The sequence below is a fragment of the Vidua chalybeata genome, chromosome 11 (genome assembly GCF_026979565.1).
Source record: "Vidua chalybeata isolate OUT-0048 chromosome 11, bVidCha1 merged haplotype, whole genome shotgun sequence".
Classification (NCBI taxonomy): domain Eukaryota; kingdom Metazoa; phylum Chordata; class Aves; order Passeriformes; family Viduidae; genus Vidua; species Vidua chalybeata.
In genome coordinates, this window is record NC_071540.1 from 3,416,430 (window position 1) to 3,437,951 (window position 21,522).

Genomic DNA, 21,522 nt, shown 5'->3' on the forward strand with positions numbered 1-21,522 from the left:
GGGAGGTTTCTCTCAGAGTAACCCACAGATTAAGGTAGCAGCAGGCTTGGGGAGGATCCTAGTGGCTCCTGGGTAGCAGTGAGCCTTGTGGACCTGTGAATTCCTAGCAACTTGGCTAGTTGTGATGCTAGTCAAATGTGGGGGGTTCCCGGAATCTCCATCTTTTGGATGCGGTCAGAAAGGTGTGTCTGTTGTTCGTGAAAGCCCAATCCCTTCTTTTGGGCAGTCTTCCTTGGAGGTCAGCTGGGAGGCTTCCTGCAAAACCGCCTGACACAGGAAAGCAGCACTGGGTCAAAAGCTGCATGTTCAGAGGCATGTTCCAGTCCCAGCCACAAATCACCTTTGTGCCCAGGCTGTCCAAAAGCAGCTGGAACAAACTGGCTGCATTTGAGTTCAAGTGCATTGCAAGCAGCTTTCAGTCATGTCCCTCCTGCCTATTTGTGGGAGTCACGAATCCACCCTCCTGGCTCAGCACTGGTCAAAGTGCTGGGCAGTGCTTTCCCTTGCTGAGCAGTCCCTCACCACACTTCAGGCATGGTGTAGCTCTGGCTCTAGAAAGAGCAAAGTGTTTCTGGGAAGGAAGCAAAGGAACTTTCTACATCTTTGCTTCTGCTTTCTCCCACATGCAGTAAACAGGTTGGGCTGCCATGGAAGCTGAACGTGCCCGGTGCCCGGCTGGTGGGGCTGGCACTTGGAGCAGCAGCAGCAGCGCAGCTCTGTGCTGATGTCACTGGTAATGCTGCCATGCCCAGTGCTGCTCTTAGGGCCAGCTGTGCATGAACTCGGTGATGCTGAGCACTCTGTGCTGCAGGTCAGAGTGGACTGTCCGTGCCAGTGGGGAACCCCAGAGTGACTCTGGTTATGTGAAGTTATCGCTGCTTTGCATGAAAACCCCAAAGCCACACAAAGTTGTATTTCAAAGCTGTATTTTTTGGCTTCTGCCATACAGCAGCACAGGGCATCTTCTGCCTTTTACAGGTGTTAACAGTTTAATTTGAAAGTGACTCAGACTTTGGTAAGAAGATATCCTCATGTATTTCCACTTTGCTTTTCTGCTGCTGCAGGCGGCCCTGTTGAACAAAGGGCCCATTGGGGCTCCCTTCAGCCTCATCCCTCCAAGCACAGCCATGGGCTCCTGCTTCACCTTCCTGCCCCAGGAGGGCATCGTGGCACCGCACGGGTTCCAGATCATCCAGATCTCCTTCTGTCCCACCATGATGGGGGAGTTTGAGGAAGAGTTCTGCTTCCGTGTGACTGAATCCCCTAAGCCTGTGACCTTGACTATCAGGTGAGGAGGGCTTTGGGAGCTTGCTGGGCACATCTGTAGCTGTGTCCTGGTACTCATCTTCCATCTACTTCATTTTGTGGTGGAGCAGAGAAAGAAGGTGTTACCTGAGGTCTTAGTCTTGGCTCTGGCATCCCTTTAGTGCGGGGTTGCCTGCTGCCCTGGGTGGGTAGCCGGGAGATGGAGGGACTACTCCCTGCAGGGGTGTCTGCTGCTTAGGCTGTGGCAGGCAGTGGGATGGATCAGCTTTGGGCAGTGGCTGCTCTGGGATGTCCCCTCTGAAGAGCCAGCAAGGCCCCCAGGGCTCTGGAGGTTGGCCAGCCTGGGTGATTCTGCACCAGCAGCAATATTTTTCAAAACTTCTGTTAATAATCCATCCCAGATGGGCAGCAGCTGCCTCACCTCACCTCTCACAGCCATGCTGTGGGGGACAAGCCGTGCTCTCAACTCCTGTGCAGAGAGTGCCCTGGTAGCTCCTTTCCACAGCCAGGCAAGGGCTGATGTGGGAGACAGGGAACTGTGCAGCAGGAACTGCCCCAAGCACAGGGGCGTCATCCCATGGGCTGGTGCCATGGCAAAGGATAAAATCCTCACTCAGCAAAGGCTAGAGGTGGGAAAAAAAAGAAGAAAAGTGATGATAGGAGAAGCAAAACTCACTTCAGCTCCAAGGCCTGTCCCACACAGTCTGTCAGCTGCTGTGACCACTTTGCTTTGGCTGCCTCCTGGCCACATGGGTGCTGTGCTGAGCGCAGGCTGCTGGGTTGATTTGAAACCCAGGGTGGCTCTGAGAGCAGCTGTTATCCACCCCCTCCCTAAGGCCACCCGAAGCCTTTGTGATTCCCTTTAACAGAGGCACTGCCTCCCTGCCTTTGTCCTCGCAGGGGCTCCGTGACGGGACCGACTTTCCATTTTGATGTGCCCGCCCTGCACTTCGGTGACGTCTCCTTTGGTGAGTGTGCCCTGGGCTCGCAGCGCAGTGTCAGAGGTTGGTGTGGTGCTGAAATGGAGCACTTGAACATAAGAGCGTTCAGCACTCGTGTTCCTCCACCACAGCCTCTTCAGGGTGTTACTTCCAGGGCTGCTGGTGCCTCAGGTACCCTTTTGCCATCGTGAGAGCAAACGGGACCAAAGGAATAAAAAGGCAGCATCACTGTTTGGCCACTTCTTGTCTCCCTTTGAATAAGCGGCACAATAAAGAAAGGCACCAGGCAGGAATATGGCTCTGTAATAGCAGATTCGTCCTGCTTAAGCTGATTTCATTCCTAAGGTTTCTTCAGCTGGGGGCAGCTGTTTTAGCTTTGTTTCTTTTAACTGTGCTGCTGAATGTTGTCTGCATGTGGTCACCTCGGTGGCATTTGAGATTGTGACATCCTTTTTGTGCCTCCCTCGTGCCTGTTTTGTGCCGCTTGTCCTTTTCGTGCCTCTCTTGCCTCCCTGCTGGAGTCACTGCCGGAGCTGGCAGTGATCACTGTTGATGGGCATGGAGAAGCCCTGGGCTGTGCCTGCAGTTGGTTTTTCCTCCCCATCTGGGTTTAAATGACTCTTGGTGAGCAGGCTGCGGGAGATGTCTCCTCCACACAGAGCTGACCGGCCGAGCCATAGATCCACTGCAATGAGCTGTACTTCAGACAACAAAGAAGCAAAATCCAAGCACAGTTTTCTCCTACCAGGATATTCACACCAGGCATCATGAGATATTGACGGCTAAATGGATATTTGTGTCATTTTCTTAGGTTTTCCTCACACCTTGAAGTGTTGCCTGTATAACACCTCCCTGGTACACATGGCCTTCAAGCTCCACATTCCTGGCGATGGCTTGGGAGAGCCCAGCATTGACATCTCTGCTAAGATACCCGATCCCAGTAGCCAGTGTTGGAGGAAGGAAGCTCCAGGCCTTAGGAGGCCAAGGGAATTTACCATAAGCCCCTGCAGCGGGACCGTCCGTGCCCTGGGATCCGAGGATATCAAGGTATGGGAAGAGTCCGGTCGGTGGGGCTGAAGCTTCACTGGAGTCTGGGAGGGCTTTAGCTCTGGTGCCAGCTTGGAGCACTTTGAGCATCGTGTGAGGGAGAGATCTGCACTGGTGAGAGGCCTCTGCTGGCTGGCTTCCTCGGGATGCTCCTCAAGGAGCACCGTTTTGTTTCCAAAATCACCAGCTGAGATCACATACCATATGTCAAGTACTGAAGCCGTTCTTGTGCTTTTTGAGAGCGATTTCTTTGGTTGCAAGTGGGCAGAGGAAGGATGAAAACAGAAGGTTGCTGTTAAAGAGAGAGATATCATTGTAGAAAGCAGTTTTCTTTTTTTCCTGGTCTCGTTTCTCATCTCCTGGGCAGCAGATGAGTTGTATTCACCGCAGGGATCTTCAGTGGGGACGGAAAATACTCTGCAGTCATGAACTGCCCAGCATGTGCTGGGCCACACTTTGCCCTCAGCTTCCTGCTGGAAAGCTGGACTCGTTCCATTCAAGACAACAGACTTCTTCTGCATTTATGTCATTGTAGTCGGGTGAAAAATTAGTCCCTTTAGCAAATCTGATCTTGCCAGAGGGCTTTTTTTACTCCCAAAGACTGTGCTCTACTTATGGACCAGCAGAAGAATTGAAGCAAAATCCTCTCTTTGTCTACCGTGGAACAAGAACTGGAGGAGAGCACACATGGGTGATGAGATTTTGGGAGTGAGCAAATACTTGCTGCACTTCTTTTCTCTTCTACCAGGTCACCCTGTGTTCCAACACCGTTGGAGAGTACAAGCTGGAGCTGGTGCTGGACGTGGAGGATGTTGGCAAGAAGGCGTTGGCACTGCCCCTCACGGCCAGGTACCAACACCTTTCCTGCACCTGCTTGTCTTTCCTCGCGCATCCAGCACGCTGCCTGGCTGCAGCTCCAGAGGAGGAGTGCTGCTGAATGAGCTGGACCTGCCCATCTAGACATGAGAACAGGGCTGGGAAAGCAGCCCATGCTGAGATGCCCCCCTGCTCACAGCCAGCCATGGCCCTAGGCCTTTTTCTGAAGGCAGCAGGAATAACATTAAGCGTTGCCCTGGGATCTGGTGCTTGAGATGGAACAAACTTCCCAAGGGTTGCCTGTCCTTCTTCCTGCAAGCGGTGGACATGTGCTGGCTTGTGACCAGCCTGCTGCCTTGGTTTGCTACCATTGCTCAGTCTCTCTAACTGCCTTGGGGTCATTTCTTTGCCCAGGTGCGTCGTTCCTCCACTGCGAGTGCTCGACCCTGTCGTGTCATTCAGGCGCTGCTATCTAGAGGTCCCCTATGAGAAGAAGCTGACCCTTGTGAATGACAGCGACTTTCCTGGCTGCTACTGTGTTCTCCCTCAGGTTTGGCCTTGCATCCATCTCCTCCCCTCAAATGTTACTGAGCGGGTTATTAGGGGAATAAAAGGGTTTGGAGAAGACCTTGCCGGTTTCTATTCCAAGCTAAAGGTTTTCTGAGAACAGGAACCTAAATACAAACTTTAGGAAGCAGTCTAGCATCTTGAGGAAGTTGTTTAGATTCTAGTCCTTGACTTGTTTCCAAGTGGTAGAGCTCAGAGGGCAGTGAAAATGTGATGCAAGGAGGCTGTCAGCACCAAAGTGGGTGTGTGTGGATGCAGCAACTTTTGGAACCCCTGCGGCTGCTCAGCACCTACACCTTGCAGCTTGTTTTTTGCCTTTTTGCTTTCTCCTGAGAATTTTTACAAGCGTGTGGGAGTTGCTCTTGTGGTCGAGGTTAAGGAGATTAAAGTTTCCTCAGTTCTGAAGTTGCTTTTGATTGTGTCCCTTCCAGGAGAACAAGGAGGAGGCTGCCACATGGTACTGCACCTCTATGGCAACTGGGATTATCGAGGCTCGCGGGTCGGTGCAGATCCCAATTGTCCTCCAGGCCCGCTTGCTGGGAGAGTGCGACGTCACTGCGGAGCTCGCCGTGCTTGGGAGAGGAGGATCCCCACTGGTGAGAGCGAGGGGAGACGTGTGCCTTGAGCAACTCATGCCAGTGGCTGTAAGCTGCACAGGGATTCTTCCAGGAGCTTGTGATCCGTGGCTGCTGTGGACAAGGACAGAAGGGACTGGTGGCACAAGCAGCACTTTATGCCTAGAAAAGAGGAAGAGTGGAAGCCTCGTAGGCGGCAATCTCAGTGCCTGACCCAGCGTATGGTTACAAACCTGGGAGATGGGATAACAAGCCCAGTCTGAAACCCAGACCAGTCCCTGGGTCTCACACTGTGCCGTGTTATCAGATGAGCACGAGTGCTGCTTCGTTACAGCTGTTGAGGATCACACAGGGACATCCCTGAATCCTGCTAAAGCAAGCACTGTGTACAAGACCACACTGAAGGAATGTTCTGTGCAGAGCTGGACTGAGGCTTCTCTGAAAGCCAGGTCCCTCAGATCTGAGAAACACCCATCATATCTCCTCAACCACAGGCCAGCCAAAACTATAGGAATGTCCCCACACACAACTTGCATCTGGAGCACAGACTTTGCTTGTTTTTTTCCACCAAGTTTGGAAATGGATAAGGCAAGCAATTCCTGAACTAAAGCCTCCTAAAAGAGGACTCTGGAGATTCTAAAGAAGATTCTAAGGATGCTAAAGAAGATTCTACAAGAGCTCCTAAAAGAGGCATATAGCATAACAGCAAAAGTGACTACAAAGTACAGGCCCAGTCTGCCAGGCACGGATGCTCTTCATCCCTAACTAGTCTGGTTTGTGACAGGAGCACCCCACCAAAGCCAGCAGTGCTGCAGCATGTGGCTGTGTGTATGTAGCAATAACCCTGAGGACAAAGTTGCTTTTATTCTCGTTCCTGGGTGTCGCATTGCCTGGAACGCTGCTGAGCAGGGCTGTTCTTGTCCCCTTGAAGAATACTGCAGATGAAGGGTTTGTGTGTTTTGATAAGCCTTTTCCTCAGGGAGGATATATGCCATTGTCACACACGAACTGAAGCCGGGCCAGATATCCTCCAGCTGCTATTCTGCTCATCTCCAAAGGGCTCTGCCCAGCCTCTGCTGCTTCTGCCCCACTGTCACCTGGAAGCAAAGCCAGCTGGTGAGGCACAGCTCCTCCCTCCAGCTTCTTCTTCCAGGGAGCCTTGGGCAGCATCAGCCAGGCTGCAGCCCCCTGGGCCTCCCTTCTCCCAGAGGGATAAAAGATCCATCATCATGCAGGGCTTTAGTTCCTTATTCTTGAGGTAGCAGCCACGCTACATGGTTTCTGTTTCTTCTTTGCCCCTTCATGGATGTCCCAAAGGGATGTGCATTTCTGGATGCTGCTCCTTCTGACTGAAGGTCATTCTGGCAGCTGTCAATGCCCTTCCCTCAAGTCAGACATCACTAAAGGTTTTGCATCATGGAGGCTGGTTTCTTCTCTAGTCCAATCATACTCCAAGCCCTCCAGTGAATCTTGGTGGTGGTGTGAGTTTTATGCATTCAAGTCCTGTGTAAGACTTGGGGTATTTAGGACCAGTGAAATCCAACAAGACTGAATAAACTGTCCTGGTTTCCACTGGTGGGAGCAGGTAGTTTAGCAAAGGGATCCATGTTCCTTGTCCCACCGTCTGTGCCAGCTCTGCAAGAACAATCCTTTTGCGTTTCAGACTCCTATTCAGTCAGTTCACACTTCTTTTTTGAAGGAAAAAATACTGCTTGAATGATGCAATTATTAATTAATACCCCTTACTCATCTATATGAAGATTACACATAAGCACAAATTGAAGGCAGCTAACTTGCCTCATCTCTACTCTGAAGAGCCTGCTTTGCTTCTGACTTGTGCTGGTTTCACCAAGCAGTGTAGCTTTTTGAATTTTAAAGAACTTAGTGTCAAGGATGGCTGTGCAGCAGCAAAAGTTAGGAAGGTGGTTTGGGCCAAGATGGAGCAGTGAATAAAGCAGGCAGCAGGTAGAGGAAATAGCAGCGGGGGGAGGTGTGAAGAAGCAAGCATGGCAAACAGCAGTTCTTTGTCCCCTGATGATAATGGGAGCTTGTGGCTTTCAGGTGGGATCACTGCAGACCCCACACTTGCTCCAGGCCTTCTGTTTCAGTCTGCCTCACTGACAGCTTCAAACGGCCATAATTATCCCCAGGCTAGGAATGCTCTTACAGCTGGCTATGTTTTTAAAACTGCCTTTGTTGCATGGTTTTTTTTTTTTTTTTTGATCTTTCCTACCTTCTTCCTGGAACAGGAAATCCACTTAGAGTGCATTGGCCAGGGACCCATTGTCTGTGTCTATCCGAGGGAGATAAACTTTGGCGTTATCCGAGTCTTAAAAGATCGTACCAAAACTTTCTACCTCGCCAATCAGTGTGACCTTCCTGCAACCTTCCAGGCAAAGATGGTAAGTGTCTGTGGGGCTGTTTTCCAGGGAAAAGTGCTGGCTACTAGCAGCCCTTGACTTGTTTTTTGTATGCAATGTTTCTGTATTGTTCTGTGTGAGTGGAAGCAAGCTATTCCATCCGAGTGCAAGCAAGAGGAGCCAGGATCTCAGGCATGCCCGCCCCTGTGAAATAGTTTGCAGAGAGGTTGGAGCAGAAATGAGTCTGGATCACGTTGGCCAGTTCTCTCATTATTTTGTGGAAGATACTCAGCTGTGCAAGTCATGTTTCTGGAGCTCTGAGATCAAGAGAAGCCTGTGGCCCTTTGCTCCTGAGAGGGCACGGATTTCCCCATGGACTCCCCATTCCATCTGCATTTGCTTTGTGCCAAACTCGTGTTAATGGCAGAAACCAGGCTGTGAGATCTGCCCTCAAAGTGCTGGTGCAAAGGCAACTTTCACCACTCCTGTGGGTCAAGCCAGTAGGGCTGTTGCAAACAAATGCACCTGTGAGGGTTGTGCACCCCCAGAGCCTGTGGTCTCTGTAGCATTGCAGAATATCTCTGGAGACCACCTGCAGAGGAAGGTTGTTTCATTCGTGGAGGTCACACAGGGGGACAAGCGGCAGGGCTGGAGCTGCAGCTGCTCCTCTGGCAGGAGGAGCAGCCAGGAAGGGTACGTGGCTTGGGGCTGAGTGGGATGTGCTCCCTGCTGGATGGGGCATCTGCGAGAGGCTTGAAAAAAGCTTGGAAAAGAGATTTGATCTTCTGTATATTGGGTGGGTTCAACTTCTGGAGCTGGTTAAAGCCAACCCTGCCACTGTGGACTTGTTTGTATTTGTGGATAAAGCATCAGGTGTTGTGTGAGAGTCCAGGCTCAGCCTCCTGGGCTGAGGAGGAGTGGGGTGAATTTTCCTCTTCCTGCTTTTCCAGCTGTTTAGGGGATAAACCTTACCCCAAAGTGGAGGATTGCCAGGGCAGCTTTGCCTGAGTCCACAGTGGAATTCTGCTTGCAGCCTCTGCAGGGAGCAATGCACCTTGCCTGGGTGGTGGTGGTGTGTAAAGGATGGGTTTCACATGCTCCTAGCAGGGCCAGACCTGCAGAGCTGTGTCTGTACAGCTGTGCTGGTGCAAGGCCTTTCCTCCCTCCCCGGGACAGCTGCAGCTCTCTTGCCCCATCTGTAAAGGGAGGTCCATGAGAAACCAGAGGACCAGAACGCTTAGGAAGGCCATGCCACGCCCAGAGTGCATGTCTTGCAGGTTTTTTTTTTCTGCTTCCTGCTTTCCTGCTCTGCTCTAACCATGTAGAGGTGTCTTTTCCAAAGCAGAGGGCACTGGAGCACCTGTCTGCAGCTGATGATCAGTGGGAGGCGAGGGCCTCAGGCCTTAAGGGCATGTTGAAAAGTGCTGATGGCCCCTTGGGAAAGGAGACTTTGGGGTTCTGCCCGGCTGGCTTTGTGGATTTCTTCTTCCGGCTCTCAGCAGTGTCCTCCAGCTGTGTGGCTGCTGGGCTGGGATTTGAGCAGTCCTGCCTTCCTCCGGCCCGGAGCCTTTGTGCAGACCCAGCTCCGCTGTCGGGGAGCCAGCAGAGAGTAAATAGCTTCCCTTGGCAAGCCCTCCAAAGAGAGCGGGAGGGGGAATAGCCTTCTCCTGAGGAGGAGCATCCCTTGGGCTGAGCAAAACGGGGCTGTTGATGACCTGAGTCTGTTCAAGGAAGGTAAAACAGAGGTTGTATAAGCTTGTCTAAGAGGTTGTATAAGGGGAGTTGCTGTGCTGGACACCATAGCTTACATTTAGGGAAATTAAACGTTTATGGTTTTTACACTCATCTCCTTAGCCTTCCTGTTTGCTGCACCTCACAGCAGAGCGGGCTCCATGGCTTCCACCTAAGTTTGTGTTTGGCTTGTCTTACAGGCTGGGAAACACTCCTGCTGGAGGCTTGAGCCCAGTGAAGGAGTGGTCCCCCCTAACACTGAGGTGGCCGTGCGTGTCATCGCACACCTGAGTGACACGCTGAAATTCCAGGGGGAGGTGAAGGTGTCCATTGAGAACAGCACCACCACCATCATCTCTCTCCAGGCTGTGGGCAAGGGCGCCACAATTGCCATGGACAAATCCCTCACCTCGGGGATCAACCTGAAGTCCCAATTCAGGTAGGAGACTCTAGAAACTTCCACTTCCCCTGTGCGTTCATCAAAGAACAATTTTCCCGTAGTCCTTCAGGCTAGATCTTCTTCAGTACTCAAGGTGCTAGCTCTGTTTCCCTGAAGCCACAGGAATTCCTTTAGAAACATGTCATCTGAGAGTTGCTAGATATCCTGGAAAGGCACAGAAATGGAAAAGCTGGAAGAGCTGTCAGGGCTGAAGCTTTGAGCCTGGGCAGCCTTTTGGGCAGAGGTTTTATTGCAGAGTGTGCAGTCAGGGAATGCCATCAGGGTGAAGCTGAAGCTGAGTGATGCCAGGGAAAGAACAGCTCCCATGACATTTTCCATCTCTGCTTCTCTTCTAGCTTCACTCCCTGCTATTTCCATTTCAAAATGACAAACACAGGACGACGCATCCATCGGCTCTACTGGAGCACAGAAGGTTTTGGCACCTTCCAGCACAGGACTCGTCCCCCTGCCCTGGGTGGCAAAAGGAAAACCAAAGGGAAAGCTGCTTCCCAGATCCCCAGACCTGGCAGCCCCGTGTTCAAGGTCCAGCCGCTGCAGGTGGACCTGAGCCCAGGCCAGACTGTGGAGATGGTGCTGGAAGGCTGCTCCAGCACTGCCCAGGTGAGGCCCCTGCCAAGGGCTGAGCCTTCCCCGTCAGATCCCCTCCACTGCAGCTTCTTCTGCAGCCCCTTGACACTTGCCTGGGAAAAGGAGCAAGTGACCTCAAGAAACTGTTTTAAGGCCAGTTGCTTTCCTTGCTGGCCACCATCCGTTGCTAAGGCTCTTTTGTGTTTCCCTAGCTACCATAAAGCCAACTTGCTGATCCCAAAATACAGGCTGAAGGAAGTATTGCTCCTTTGGGCAAGCAGGGGTTACTGGCATCATGTGCTGAGGCAGAAAGGAAGAGCAGGGAAAAGAAGTTGCACTTAGACTAGAAGCCCAGGCAGGAAGCAAATTAAACTACTGTCAAGTGGTTTTTCCGAGGGAAGCAGGGAGTAAAACAAAAGCCCTGTGAATGGCAGGAGTGTTCTGGGAGCAGCACTGCTTTTCCTCTGAAGACAAACATGGGCAGAGGGCTGGTCTAGCTATGAGTCCTGGAGGGGGAAAACACAGTGTGAAAACACAGCTGTAATGATCAGTTGGATGTCCATCCGGGCAGGAAAGTGTTGCCAGGAATCATTAGAACTGACCAGTTGACTTTGGTCAACTTTTCTAATACTGCTTGCCCCAGTCTCTCAGCCAGCCCTGGTGTCCCAGGGGCAGCCAGGTTTTGCAGCACCCTTGGAGAGCAACTCAGAGGGGGAGATTTTAGCAGAGTCTGGGAGTGTTCTCCTACCTGGACCTTTCTTTCCAGGGGAAATGAAACTCTGCAGAGAAGCTGCCAGCTAAGTCTGGTATGCATTCCCTGGCTCCAGGACCCCTATTTAGAATAAACAGGCGGCAGCACAGAAAGAAAAGAGAGCTTTTGAGGAGAGCGGAGACTAATGACAGTCCCTAAAAATAAGGGACAGGAATAGGGCCCATGGGTGGGTGGCAAGCCAGTGGGGGCTGTTGGGCCTGCCAGCATGCACTGGGTGACAAGTGAATCTTGCATGCAGGAGGTGAAGGAGCGGCTGCTGTGTCACGCTCAGGTGGGCAATGTGAAGGAACAGATAGTGCAAGTGGATGTCACCTGCAAGTTCATTTGCCCTGTTGTGCAAATGTCTTCCAGAGCAATCACTTTCCGTGTGGAAAAGGTAAGTCTCTGGATTGCACCCTGGCATTTAAAGGTGTAACTCTTCAATTGGCTGGAAGTAAATAGGAAGAGATGCACTTCTGGGGTTGAAAAATGCGCAATGCGTGGGAAGGGGAAGGAGGTCTATGGCCACTTGAGGTTGCTTTCCCTTGCCTCCTGTTTCTGTAGAAACCCAGTGATGTCCTGACGCTCCAGTACCAGCCTTTGTCTTTAAAAAACACCTGCTCCCTGCCCTTCAGCATTGTGCTGGACTTGGAGCAGCCCTTCCTGATCTGCAATGCAGACCAGCAGCCCCTCCCTGCAGATTCCAAGGTGAGCCTCTGTGGGCTTGTTCCGTGGGCTTGGAGGAGGAGGGATGTGGGGGTGCACTTGTGTTGGGAGGTGCTCGAGTTGAGAAGTTTATTCTGTAGTGTCAGCAGTGGGTTGGCCTGAGCTGCAGCAGGAGAGCTGCTGAAGGAATCAAAATCTTACCTGAATTGGTAACATCCATGCTGGCTCTAATGAGGAGAGGGGAGCAGGAGAACAGATGGAGGCAAGCCATGCAGTAAAGGTGTCTCCTGGAAAGCATGCCAGCTCTCCAGCAGCCATCCCCTTGTATTGCTGCTGAGCACAGAAACGTGAGCCCGAGGGAATCTCAGACCAGAGCGTGCTGGCTGCAGACAGATCCTCACTGTAAAGAAATGAGGGTGAACTGAGAAACCCACGCTGGGGTCACACTTGGAACGTTTACTGTTTCCTGCTGTCAGACCTTGGGACGTCATCCCACAGGTGATTCATTACTGCTCATGTCCTTGCAGCCCATGACACTGGATGTAGGGGAGGAACTTCATCTCTGCATCCAGTTTAACCCAGCTTATGAGAACAATCTGCATAGCCGGGTGGCAGAGAGGGTTCTCAGGATACGCTTCACGGAGCATCCTCATGAGGAGCAGATCACAGTTCGGGGAGAAGTCCACTTCCCGAATCTCCATCTCGAGACCAAGGCCGTGGACTTTGGCTGCATCATGAATGACACGGAGGAAATGCTCTTTATGCGCATGACCAACTGCAGCCCTCTTCCCGTTCGCTACCATTGGTCATTCCTGACCGACAGGCAGCTGAACACCATAAGGTATGTGCATCATCCCTGCGCTGCTCCGAGCATGGACCTGCTCCAGCCTGGTTTTGGAGTGGCTGTTCTGAGCTCACCACACCAGCACCCAGCCCGGGGCTGCGTCGCGGTGAGGAGCTGCTCTTGCAGGCACCTCTCTCTCCCACTACAGCTCCACGACCACAGTTATGTTATTTTGCAGGTTCATCCCTTCACCACCTAAATTCAAACCCCGCTCATCAAAGAACGAGGGAGTGTTCCCAAGGAGATACTCCAAGATTGAAAGCGTGGAGGAGCCAACCAAAACCCCGGTAAGGATGCAGGATCCTGCCCAGCAGCCAGCAAATGCAGAGGCTACCCTGGAAGCCGAGGTGGATTTTCTTGTGCACCTACCACTTGCATTGCCTCCTCAACTTGACACCAAAGAGTCACACTCGTGCCAGCCTCCCTTTTTGCTGCCCTTCTGTCCTGTGTCCTTAAAGTGGCAGCTGGCCACGGAGTGTCTGGGGAGGGACAAATAGGAAAGTTTTGCTCGGAGAAGCTGGCTCAGGTCCTACAGACCTATGCTGAGTTTGGGATTTTTGGCTTATTTTCTTGACAATGTAAATGAGGTCTTTATCTGCATCATGATGAGAAGGCTTCCAGCTTCCCATGTGTGTCAATCCATGAAGAGTCCTGATCTCCATGTACCCCCTTCCCAACCCTGCTAGAGCGCTCCCATCTCTGCCTACACCCGAAAGCTGGTATTGCAGTGACAGCTCCAGAGCTGTCTTTTATAAAGCAAGACTTGGCAAAGTCACTGTCTCTTCCTCCAAACAAGGAAAAAGGCCCTTGATCTGCCAACTTGCCTGGTGAACATTACTTTGGAGTGGGAAGTGCCCCTTGTTCTGCATCAGGGGAACAGAGGCTGCTCACGAGGCAATAAAAAAAAAGATGTAAGGAAGCAGAAGAGTTTCTCAAAGGCCCAGTGTTGGCATTAAGGAGAAGGGTTGTACCTGCTCCCACACAAATAGCAGTTGTTTCAACACTGCACACTTTTTCTGAATCAGGAGAAACAAAGCCCTAGAGATGCAACAGATAGTGTGGCTGAATGTTTTCAGATAGAAGCACAAAATCATCTTTATTTCCTGCTCGTTGCCATGTATGCACAAGTAAACCAGGGCAATTCAAGTGGCCGTCCTGGAATCCTGGAATGGTTTGGCTTGGAAGGGACTTTCAGAGATTGTGTAGTTCCAGCCCTCCCTGCCTGGAGGGCACCCACTTCCCTCACCCAAGTTTGATGGAGGAAGTGCAGAGGGAAGAGCCCAGGTCTCATCTGGGGCTGGGCTTGGACCCACACTCGACTGATGGCCTGGACATTTTCACACTTGATTTGTGCCCAGCTCCCTTTTCAGCTGCTCCTGCTGTGCTGAGGTGGCGGTGCCTGCAGCACAGCGATGTTGCTCAGACCAGCCAGCTGCTCACTGCAGCCCGTGGTGCTTGTTTTCCAGCTGCTGTCATCCACTGCTGGGCAGTCTCAGAGGCCGGTGAGGAGGAGGGGACTGAGTCAGTTCTCAGAGGGGGAGCACCCCAAACTGGGAACGCAGGAGCTAAGTGGGAATTGGTCTCACGTCCGTGCTTGCAATGCAGGAAGCGGTTCTGTAGCCCCACTGCCACTGGTGGCCCTCAGCATTGCCCACAGAGAGGCCTCACATCCCTCCAAGCCCATCACAAAGCTCTGCTGAAGCAAGTGGTCACTGGAGAGGCCACGTGGGACGTTTTGTAGGGCTGCCCCAGGATGCTCCCTATGCAGCACCTGTGGAGGGCATTGCTCCCATTTACCTCATCAGGTGGTTGACAGGACATTTTTGTAGGAACTTTGGCTGTAGCAGCTTGAGAGAACGGCACGTAAATCAGAGAGAGGGAGAAAAGCCTCAGAAGTCAGATGAGCCTTTCCCCAGCTCCAAGGGCTCCCACCTCCAAGTCTCCTGTTTTTCTGAAGGCAGTGACAAGTGTTTCCAGAGACAAGTTCTGCAGCAGAAAGAGCTTCTTGCTGCCAGGAGACATTCCAGTTGACTTCAGTGTAGTGTATCCTCATGGATAAGTGATTTTGGGAGAAGATTTTCCCCATGGTCCCTCCACTGGTCAGTGGCATGGACACAGGATGAGATTAGGATGATTCTGGCTGTGTCAGGGGAATAGGGCCCCTCCAGCTATGACTCCACTTTATTCCAAGACACAGCTGCTCTTCTGCATCCATTTCCACTCTCAGCATCTCGATCTCTCCTCTCCTCTCTCCAGGTTTTCAGTGTCTGGCCGAGGCGGTGTGTGCTGGAGCCAGGAGAGAGCGAGGTGGTCATCTTCACCTTCTTTGGCCACGCCAACATCAAGGCCCGTGGCAGGGCGCTGTGCCACGTGGAGGGAGGCCCCACCTACGAGGTGCTGGTGACCGGGCAGGCTTCATACCCCAGCTACCAACTGGACGTGGAGGAGATCGACTGGGGGCTGCAGGTACCACAGGCTCCTCCTGGCACAGCTCCTTCTCTTGGCACCACGGCCACCTCGATGCCAGGCTCTCTCCTCTTCTCAGCTCCTTTGCTGGCTCTGGGGCTTAGAATACAACCTTGGAGAGATATGTCCAGCATCCAAGCTGGTTTGGAATGGCCATCTGCACCCCTCCCCTCCCTTACCCCTGGCCGAGGGACATGACACCATCCTCTTCAAGGCACCTAACATTGCCTCCTGGGGAACACAAGGGTCCCAGTGAAGATGTCCGGAGGGACATGTCCCTGAGACATCCCTCCACTGACCTGCTCCTAAAGCTTGAGCTCCAAGGAGATGCTCTTGTCTAATGCTCTTGCTTGATCCACCAAATAAACCAGGGAGGAAGCTGGGCTTTCAGTCACTTCAGTAGCTGAAGACAATGTCCCAGAATAATCCCCACTTGACTTCTTTTCAGTTCAAAGTCCACAGATGCTTCCAGGTTCTGGCACTGCCTGTGTTGTCCCGTGTGTCTCTCTTGTCACCTGTAGGTTTCCTGCCAATATTTGCATGCAGGTGCCTTTTCTTCTGGAATGCCTCCCTTGGAAATGCACTAACTTTTAGATATAATTCAATGGGGACAAGGATGTCGAAGCAAAAGAAAACTGTTCACGAGTAACAATTCAGCTGAGCCGGGCGCGTCTCCCTCCCCGAGAGCTGAGCAAACACACCCTCCAGCAAAATGGCAATCTTTCTATCCCCTTTCTACTCGGCCAGGGCGCTCCCTGTTCCCTTTCCCTTTGGATGGGTACTCGGGAACTTCCAGCCTCTCCAATGCCAACTCTTCTGTCCCCTCCCCTCTCCTCCTGCTTCCTTTTGCTCAGGTCTTCCAACGCCGTCCCTCTGCCAGCTCAGAGCAACACCCAACAAACCAACCTGAAGAAATCCAAACAAGCCAAACAACAACACGTAGAACCAACAGCTTTCATTCTTGAACTTCATCACCTTTGGGTTCATCTCACACACCTCAGTGCCACCTCCTCTGTTTCTCCTGGCTGTTGGTGACCCCTCAGAGTGCAGAGGACCTGGTCCCCTGGTTCAGTTATTACTGGCCCTTCCACGGTTTTACCCCTTCTCTGTACTTGTGGGGTTGCATTGTGGCCGTGTGCTTTCAACGCCATGGAAGAGGAAGGAGATTGCCAGCATCAGGCCTGTATCTATAACTTCCCACTTCTCTGTCCTCTCTGCAGGTGTTTAACAAAGTCCTCAAAGCAGAGGTCACCCTGCAGAACACCGGGGTCCTTGAATTCACCTACGTGGTGCCAGAGTCCAGCACCGACACTGCAGCAAACCCTCTGCCTGGTGTGCCCGTGGTCGTGCCCAGCACAGTGAGTAGCACAAGTCATCAGCTCTGGCCCTGTGTCAGGTGGCCAGGTGGAGAGAGTTCAAGGGAAAAAGAGGGGAAAAAGTGGGGGGGAAACCCCAAACCCAGCCCTGAGAGACAGGGCTGTAAGCAGTTGCTGCTGGGGCAGAGAGGTCAAGCAAGTGCTCACCTAATAGACTCCCCATGGCCTTGGCTGGCAAGGTACCACTTGCCAGAGGCACAAGTGCTCAGCTCTGTGGCTGTGCTGCTACTGGAGGTGGGTGCTGCTGGCTCTTCTGAGGGTCACTTTCTTCCTCGTCCCTGCCTCCCTGCTGCCAGCACTAAGAAGCATTTCCATATTCCTTGCTTGGGCTTGAAGCTCCTTTGCCAGAAATTGCACAGCCTCTGTGCTGGTCCCTCCCTCGTGCAGCTTTGCTTCTCTGCGGGAGCTTTGTGGGGCAGGGAGGGGAGCAGGGAGGGGCAGGGCTGAAAGAGCAGGGAGAAGAGGCTGCAGCATGGCACCACGCTAGCTTCTCAGTCCTGCTGGATGTCTTGGAGCTTTAGCAGTATTCCTGCCTTTGGCCCTCTCTGGAATGGGAAGGGGTGCTGGTGCCGGATTCCTTCAGCCCGACTGGCTCCCGACAGCGACGGCGAGAGCGGCTGCCCCCAGCAAGCCGCTCAATCCGGGCTGCGGCTGTAGGGCACAGCTGCTCTGCGGCACGGGCGCGCTGCTCCAGGGCAGGGACAGGGAACAGGGAGAGGTCTTCTGTATGTTTTCCAAAGGTGTTTATTCCCAGGAGGGTCAGGGACACAAAGACACGGAACAAAGCCATCCATCCACTTCTGTATTGGGAGGTCTTAGGGGCAGGTGCAATCTTGAATCAACTGGGAGGAACTGGGGGTGGAACACAAGGTGGGGCATCCAATGTTTAAACCAATAGGGGATTACAGGGGAGGAGAACAACTTCAATCAATGGGGCCTCAGAGGATACAGAATTGATAGGGAATTTCTAGAGAAAGGGGCAGGCATGGGAAGGGATTGGCATTCAATGGGAGGAGGAACAGGGAACAAAAGGGCAGGTCTTTGGGGAGATGGACAGCTAGGGCAAAACTAACAATACAGGGGGAAAGGAACAGTCCATTGAGAATAAACTCTGCCATAACAATACAAAATGGGTGGGGGGGGGGGTTATAGAACTGACTCCTCGGACCGAATGACAACCAAAACCACGCAGCACAACAAAGGGGAAGCCAAAGGGCTTTCCCATGACTCCACGTGTGTCCCGTACAAGGGGTGACGCGCTGGTGCCCTCCTCCTGCGGGCACCTGCGGACACAGCTCTGCGTGGGCCGTGCTCTCAGCTGCTGGAGCAGCATCCTGGCGCTGGCAGCTTGGCCGGGCTCCCTTTGGCTGCAGCCGTGCTGTGTGCTGGAGTAACTCAGGAGAGCCAGGGGCAGGGCTTGTCCTGCTCAGCCGCTTCTCCCTGCACTGGCAAGAGGAATGGGGAGCCGAGGGTCCGGCCCGGTGTGCAGGGGTGAGCCAAGGAAAGCTGCAGCTGTGCCCTGTCACCCAGAGCCGTGTTTCCATTCAACCTCGCTGCTGTGAGCCCAGCCTGGGGCTTGGACAGCATTTCTGAAAGCCCAAAGAGGAGGATGGCCCTTCCTGCCATCACTCTCATCCCCAGAACTCATCCTAGTCTCTGCTCCTGCATTTCCAGAGATGGATGTGTGCAAGAAACCATGAGTCAGGACGGTGTAACCGCAGAGGCAGAAGGTGTTTTTGTTGGGATCATTAATAAGGGGTCAGGCCCTTGGACACCAGCCTGGAATTGCTGATGTGCTGTGACAGGAGCTCCTGGCCCTCCTGAGAGTGCAGGCACTTGACTCCTTTTCCACAGAGCCTGGCAAAAGAGCTTTTATTTTTTGGGCATGGCCCTTGCTGGCAGAGGGCATATGCCACGAGCAGCAGAGCTGTGCTCACATCGGGCTGGGCTGGGGCTGCAGCCTTGCGAGAGCTCAGGAGCACTCACTGCACCCCAGGGTTGGAGGCACAAGCTTTTGGGCACAAGGGAGCTAGAAAGTGAGGTGCTCTGATGGTTTCTTCTAGATGAGAACCTGTCTTCTCAGCCTGTCTGTCCCCTGAGCCATCCCACATCAAACCTTTGATGCAGTCCCTCCCTCTTCTCCTGTCCCTGTAGGGTTCCATTGCACCTGGCAAGAAGCAAGTGTTGGAAGTCTATTATCTGCCAGGAAAGCTAGGAGTCTTCTGCAAGACTGTCCAGGTGCAAGTGGCTTCTCTGGACCCAGCAGAAATCTTCCTGAAAGGAGAGGGGACCTCCCCTGGGGTTACCAAGGACCTACCCAGGATGTTGAAAGGTGAGCACTGTCTGTCGTCTCCCAGGAAGATCTCCCAGGAAGTTTTTCCCCCCTACCATTGCCCATCAAGCAGCTCACAGCCATCTCCACGAGTCTGGAAGTTGCAGGGCTGCCAGACCAACACTTTGGCCTCTCTGGTTGCTTCCTGACTTTTGAGCAGTTGAGTCCATTTAGGCTTTTGCCCAGGAGCCATCCCGCAGATCTTGCCAGCACCTTGTTGTAGGGCTGGAAAGATGATGGCCAGGCAGAAAAGCTTGGGAAAGCTGTAAGAGAGGCTGGCAGGGCTTTTGGCAGGCTTGGATGTGCGTGACATTGCAGGGGATGACATGATCCCCTGGGAGGAGGAAGCTAAGTGAGAATGAACATGAGGATTCTGAGAGGAGCAGCAGCATCCATTGTTTCTGGGAGAGGCCAGTGTTGGGGAAGTGGGACTTCTCAGCTTAAATGGGATTGGCAGTGTGCCATGTCTTCTATTCATGGAGAATTTTTTTCCTTCAGAAGAGGAGGAGGTAGTGCAAGAGGAAGAAGAAAACCCGGAGCAGGAAGAAAGGGAGAGGGATGAATCTGTGGTCCTGGAGTCACGGATGGAGTCACGGATGGAGTCACGGATGGAGTCACGGATGGAGTCACTGATTGTCACAGCTGAACAACAGGCTAGTGTCCAACATCTCCCCAGGGCCTCTTCAGCTGAGGGGCTCCCCCAGCAGCATACTGGGTCTGGTGGAAGAGGTGGGAGGCTTATTCCCACTTGGGAAATTGGAGGAGTAGCAGCTGTGCTCCCTCCCAAAGTTGCCTTTGCTTGTGGCCAGCCCACCCTCCATCCTTTGAGCTCTCAGATAGACACTGCCATAATCAGATGATAAGATTTCTGGGCCACTTGCAGAATTTGGAGAGCTTGTGGTGGTTTCTCTTTTGTGACTGAGAGAGATATTTGTATTTAAGTGTTTATACCTATAAAGTGAGCAGAATATTCAGAGTCAGTGAAGGGCCAAGCACCAGCAAACTCATCTTCACTTGCTGTGTAAATGGCAAGAAGGGCAACTGAACTGATGAACTTTGTGATCTCCAAATGGCCTTATTCATGACAAGCCCTCGTTTACTTTTTTGATTGGTGCATGATTCCACAAAGCATTTCTCTCCTGTTCTGGAATACAGAGGTTAAGCAGGAAAAAATATTGTTAAAAAAAAAAAAATCCCATTTCTATACCCGTATGATGGGAATGACATGGTTTCTTCTGCAGTGATGCTGCCAACCTTGCGATTTCAGCTGAGGATAAAGAAACTGAATCATCCATATATTCTTCAGAAGACAAACCCTGAGAAGTTCAAGGGAAACTGGGAAGCTCTTTGAAGAACCTACTGAGCCATAAGAACCTCGAGGATCGGCATTGGCACACCTTGTTTACCAATAAAGCAGGGAGAATAATGTCCTGTGTGAAGAAATCTGTGAATGCTGAGCTCTCTGCCCAGGCATGGTGCAAATTTCATGAGATCCTGTGCAGTTTTCCACTTCTCCCAGATGAAGCTTTTCAGGACAGAGAACTGGATTCTGTCCACCTCTGTGAAGCACCTGGAGCATTTATAGCTTGCCTTAAGCACTACTTGAAGTCCCACCATGTCCCTTGCCACTGGAATTGGATGGCTAAGACTCTAAACCCATCTCATGAAGCCAGTGACACCCTTAGGATGATCATGGATGACGCTCTGTAGCGAACACGTTACCCTGGTGGTACTGTGGCCCAGATAACGCTGGGGATTGTGGCAGACTCGCAGGGAGAAGACTCTTGGTCAGGTGTGAGATGGATGACACTGATGATGTGGATCATTGTGACTAAATTTATTGCTAATAGAGTATCTAAATAGTGTCAATGCAGTATAAAATAGAAGCAGGTCTAAAGGGCTATAATATGAGCAGGTTTGTCTGGAAACCCAGAGGTTTCCAGTCTTTGGCACTGCAGAACTCACAGCGACAAAGCAACAAAGCACCTCTGGAGCTGCTTCAGGATTTTATCTCTGGACATGAGTGGATCTTAGCTGGATCTGCACTCAGAGGCACCAGGAAGCTGCCAGGGCATGCAAGGAGCTCAAGTGGCCCAGGGGGAGGGTGGCACGAGCCTTCCAGCACTTGGCTCCTTGCCGGGTGCAAGGGAACCCTGCGAGGCTCGGCTTGGTGCTGCAGCTCTTCCTCTACCTTTGGGACGCTTTCCCATCCAAAATGGGATTTCAAACTCCTGAAGAGCAGCCTCTGTGAGGTGCACTCCCAAAGGCAAAGGTGTTCTACAGTGAAAATCACTGCTCTAACTTGTGCCACTTTGCTTCTGAGTTTAACAAGAGGAGCATCCCCACGAGCACCCGTTTTTGCAGCTCTCTGGCTCCCGACTAACTGCACATGTGCCAGCTGTGCCAGAGAATGAGGATTTCTAGCTGTGATCACAAACTTGCCAGATTGTGCTATCATGGTAATTGATTTAGTGACTCAAATTTATACTGCTGTATGTTGTCTTGAGGTTACAGTGGGTGTGACATGGAGCTTTCAGTCCTTAAATGCTCAGAGGCTCTTCCTGTGTATTGTCAGTCTCTTGTGATTCCTCAGTGGCTTGTTTTGTAGGCTCTGAACCCCTCTGCGTTGTTCCGTATTTGGTGGGTTGAAATGCCAGCTCTTCTGCGTGAGCCAGGAGAGTGCTTCCAGCCTGAAGCTGAACTCACTAATTAAGCTGTGGTGACCTGCTATGAACAGGTAAGACTTTCCCCTCGCCC

The 21,522-nt window shown here is 52.3% G+C and overlaps 3 protein-coding genes across 3 annotated transcripts in view; 1 reads left to right on the forward strand and 2 right to left on the reverse strand.

The window, feature by feature from the left end:
• LOC128793752 (Fanconi anemia core complex-associated protein 24-like) overlaps nucleotides 1-536 on the reverse strand; it is a 2,520-nt gene extending 1,984 nt beyond the window's left edge. Inside the window, 1 exon segment of the mRNA XM_053953166.1 lies at nucleotides 523-536. Within this exon segment, the coding sequence (XP_053809141.1) occupies nucleotides 523-536 (14 nt within the window).
• Nucleotides 1-21,522, reverse strand: part of LOC128793626 (Fanconi anemia core complex-associated protein 24-like) — a 71,196-nt gene that overhangs the window by 43,793 nt on the left and 5,881 nt on the right. The gene's annotated exons all lie outside the window — the stretch shown is intronic.
• LOC128793753 (hydrocephalus-inducing protein homolog) lies at nucleotides 1,032-20,192 on the forward strand. Its single transcript, XM_053953167.1, has 18 exons — nucleotides 1,032-1,288; nucleotides 2,167-2,234; nucleotides 3,019-3,254; nucleotides 4,003-4,103; nucleotides 4,485-4,620; nucleotides 5,069-5,233; nucleotides 7,462-7,614; nucleotides 9,504-9,742; nucleotides 10,099-10,363; nucleotides 11,341-11,478; nucleotides 11,646-11,789; nucleotides 12,275-12,588; nucleotides 12,770-12,878; nucleotides 14,848-15,057; nucleotides 16,278-16,415; nucleotides 18,588-18,765; nucleotides 19,264-19,418; nucleotides 20,007-20,192. Exons 1-18 carry the CDS (start codon nucleotides 1,032-1,034, stop codon nucleotides 20,007-20,009), a joined length of 3,009 nt encoding a protein of 1,002 aa, XP_053809142.1. The 3' UTR covers nucleotides 20,010-20,192.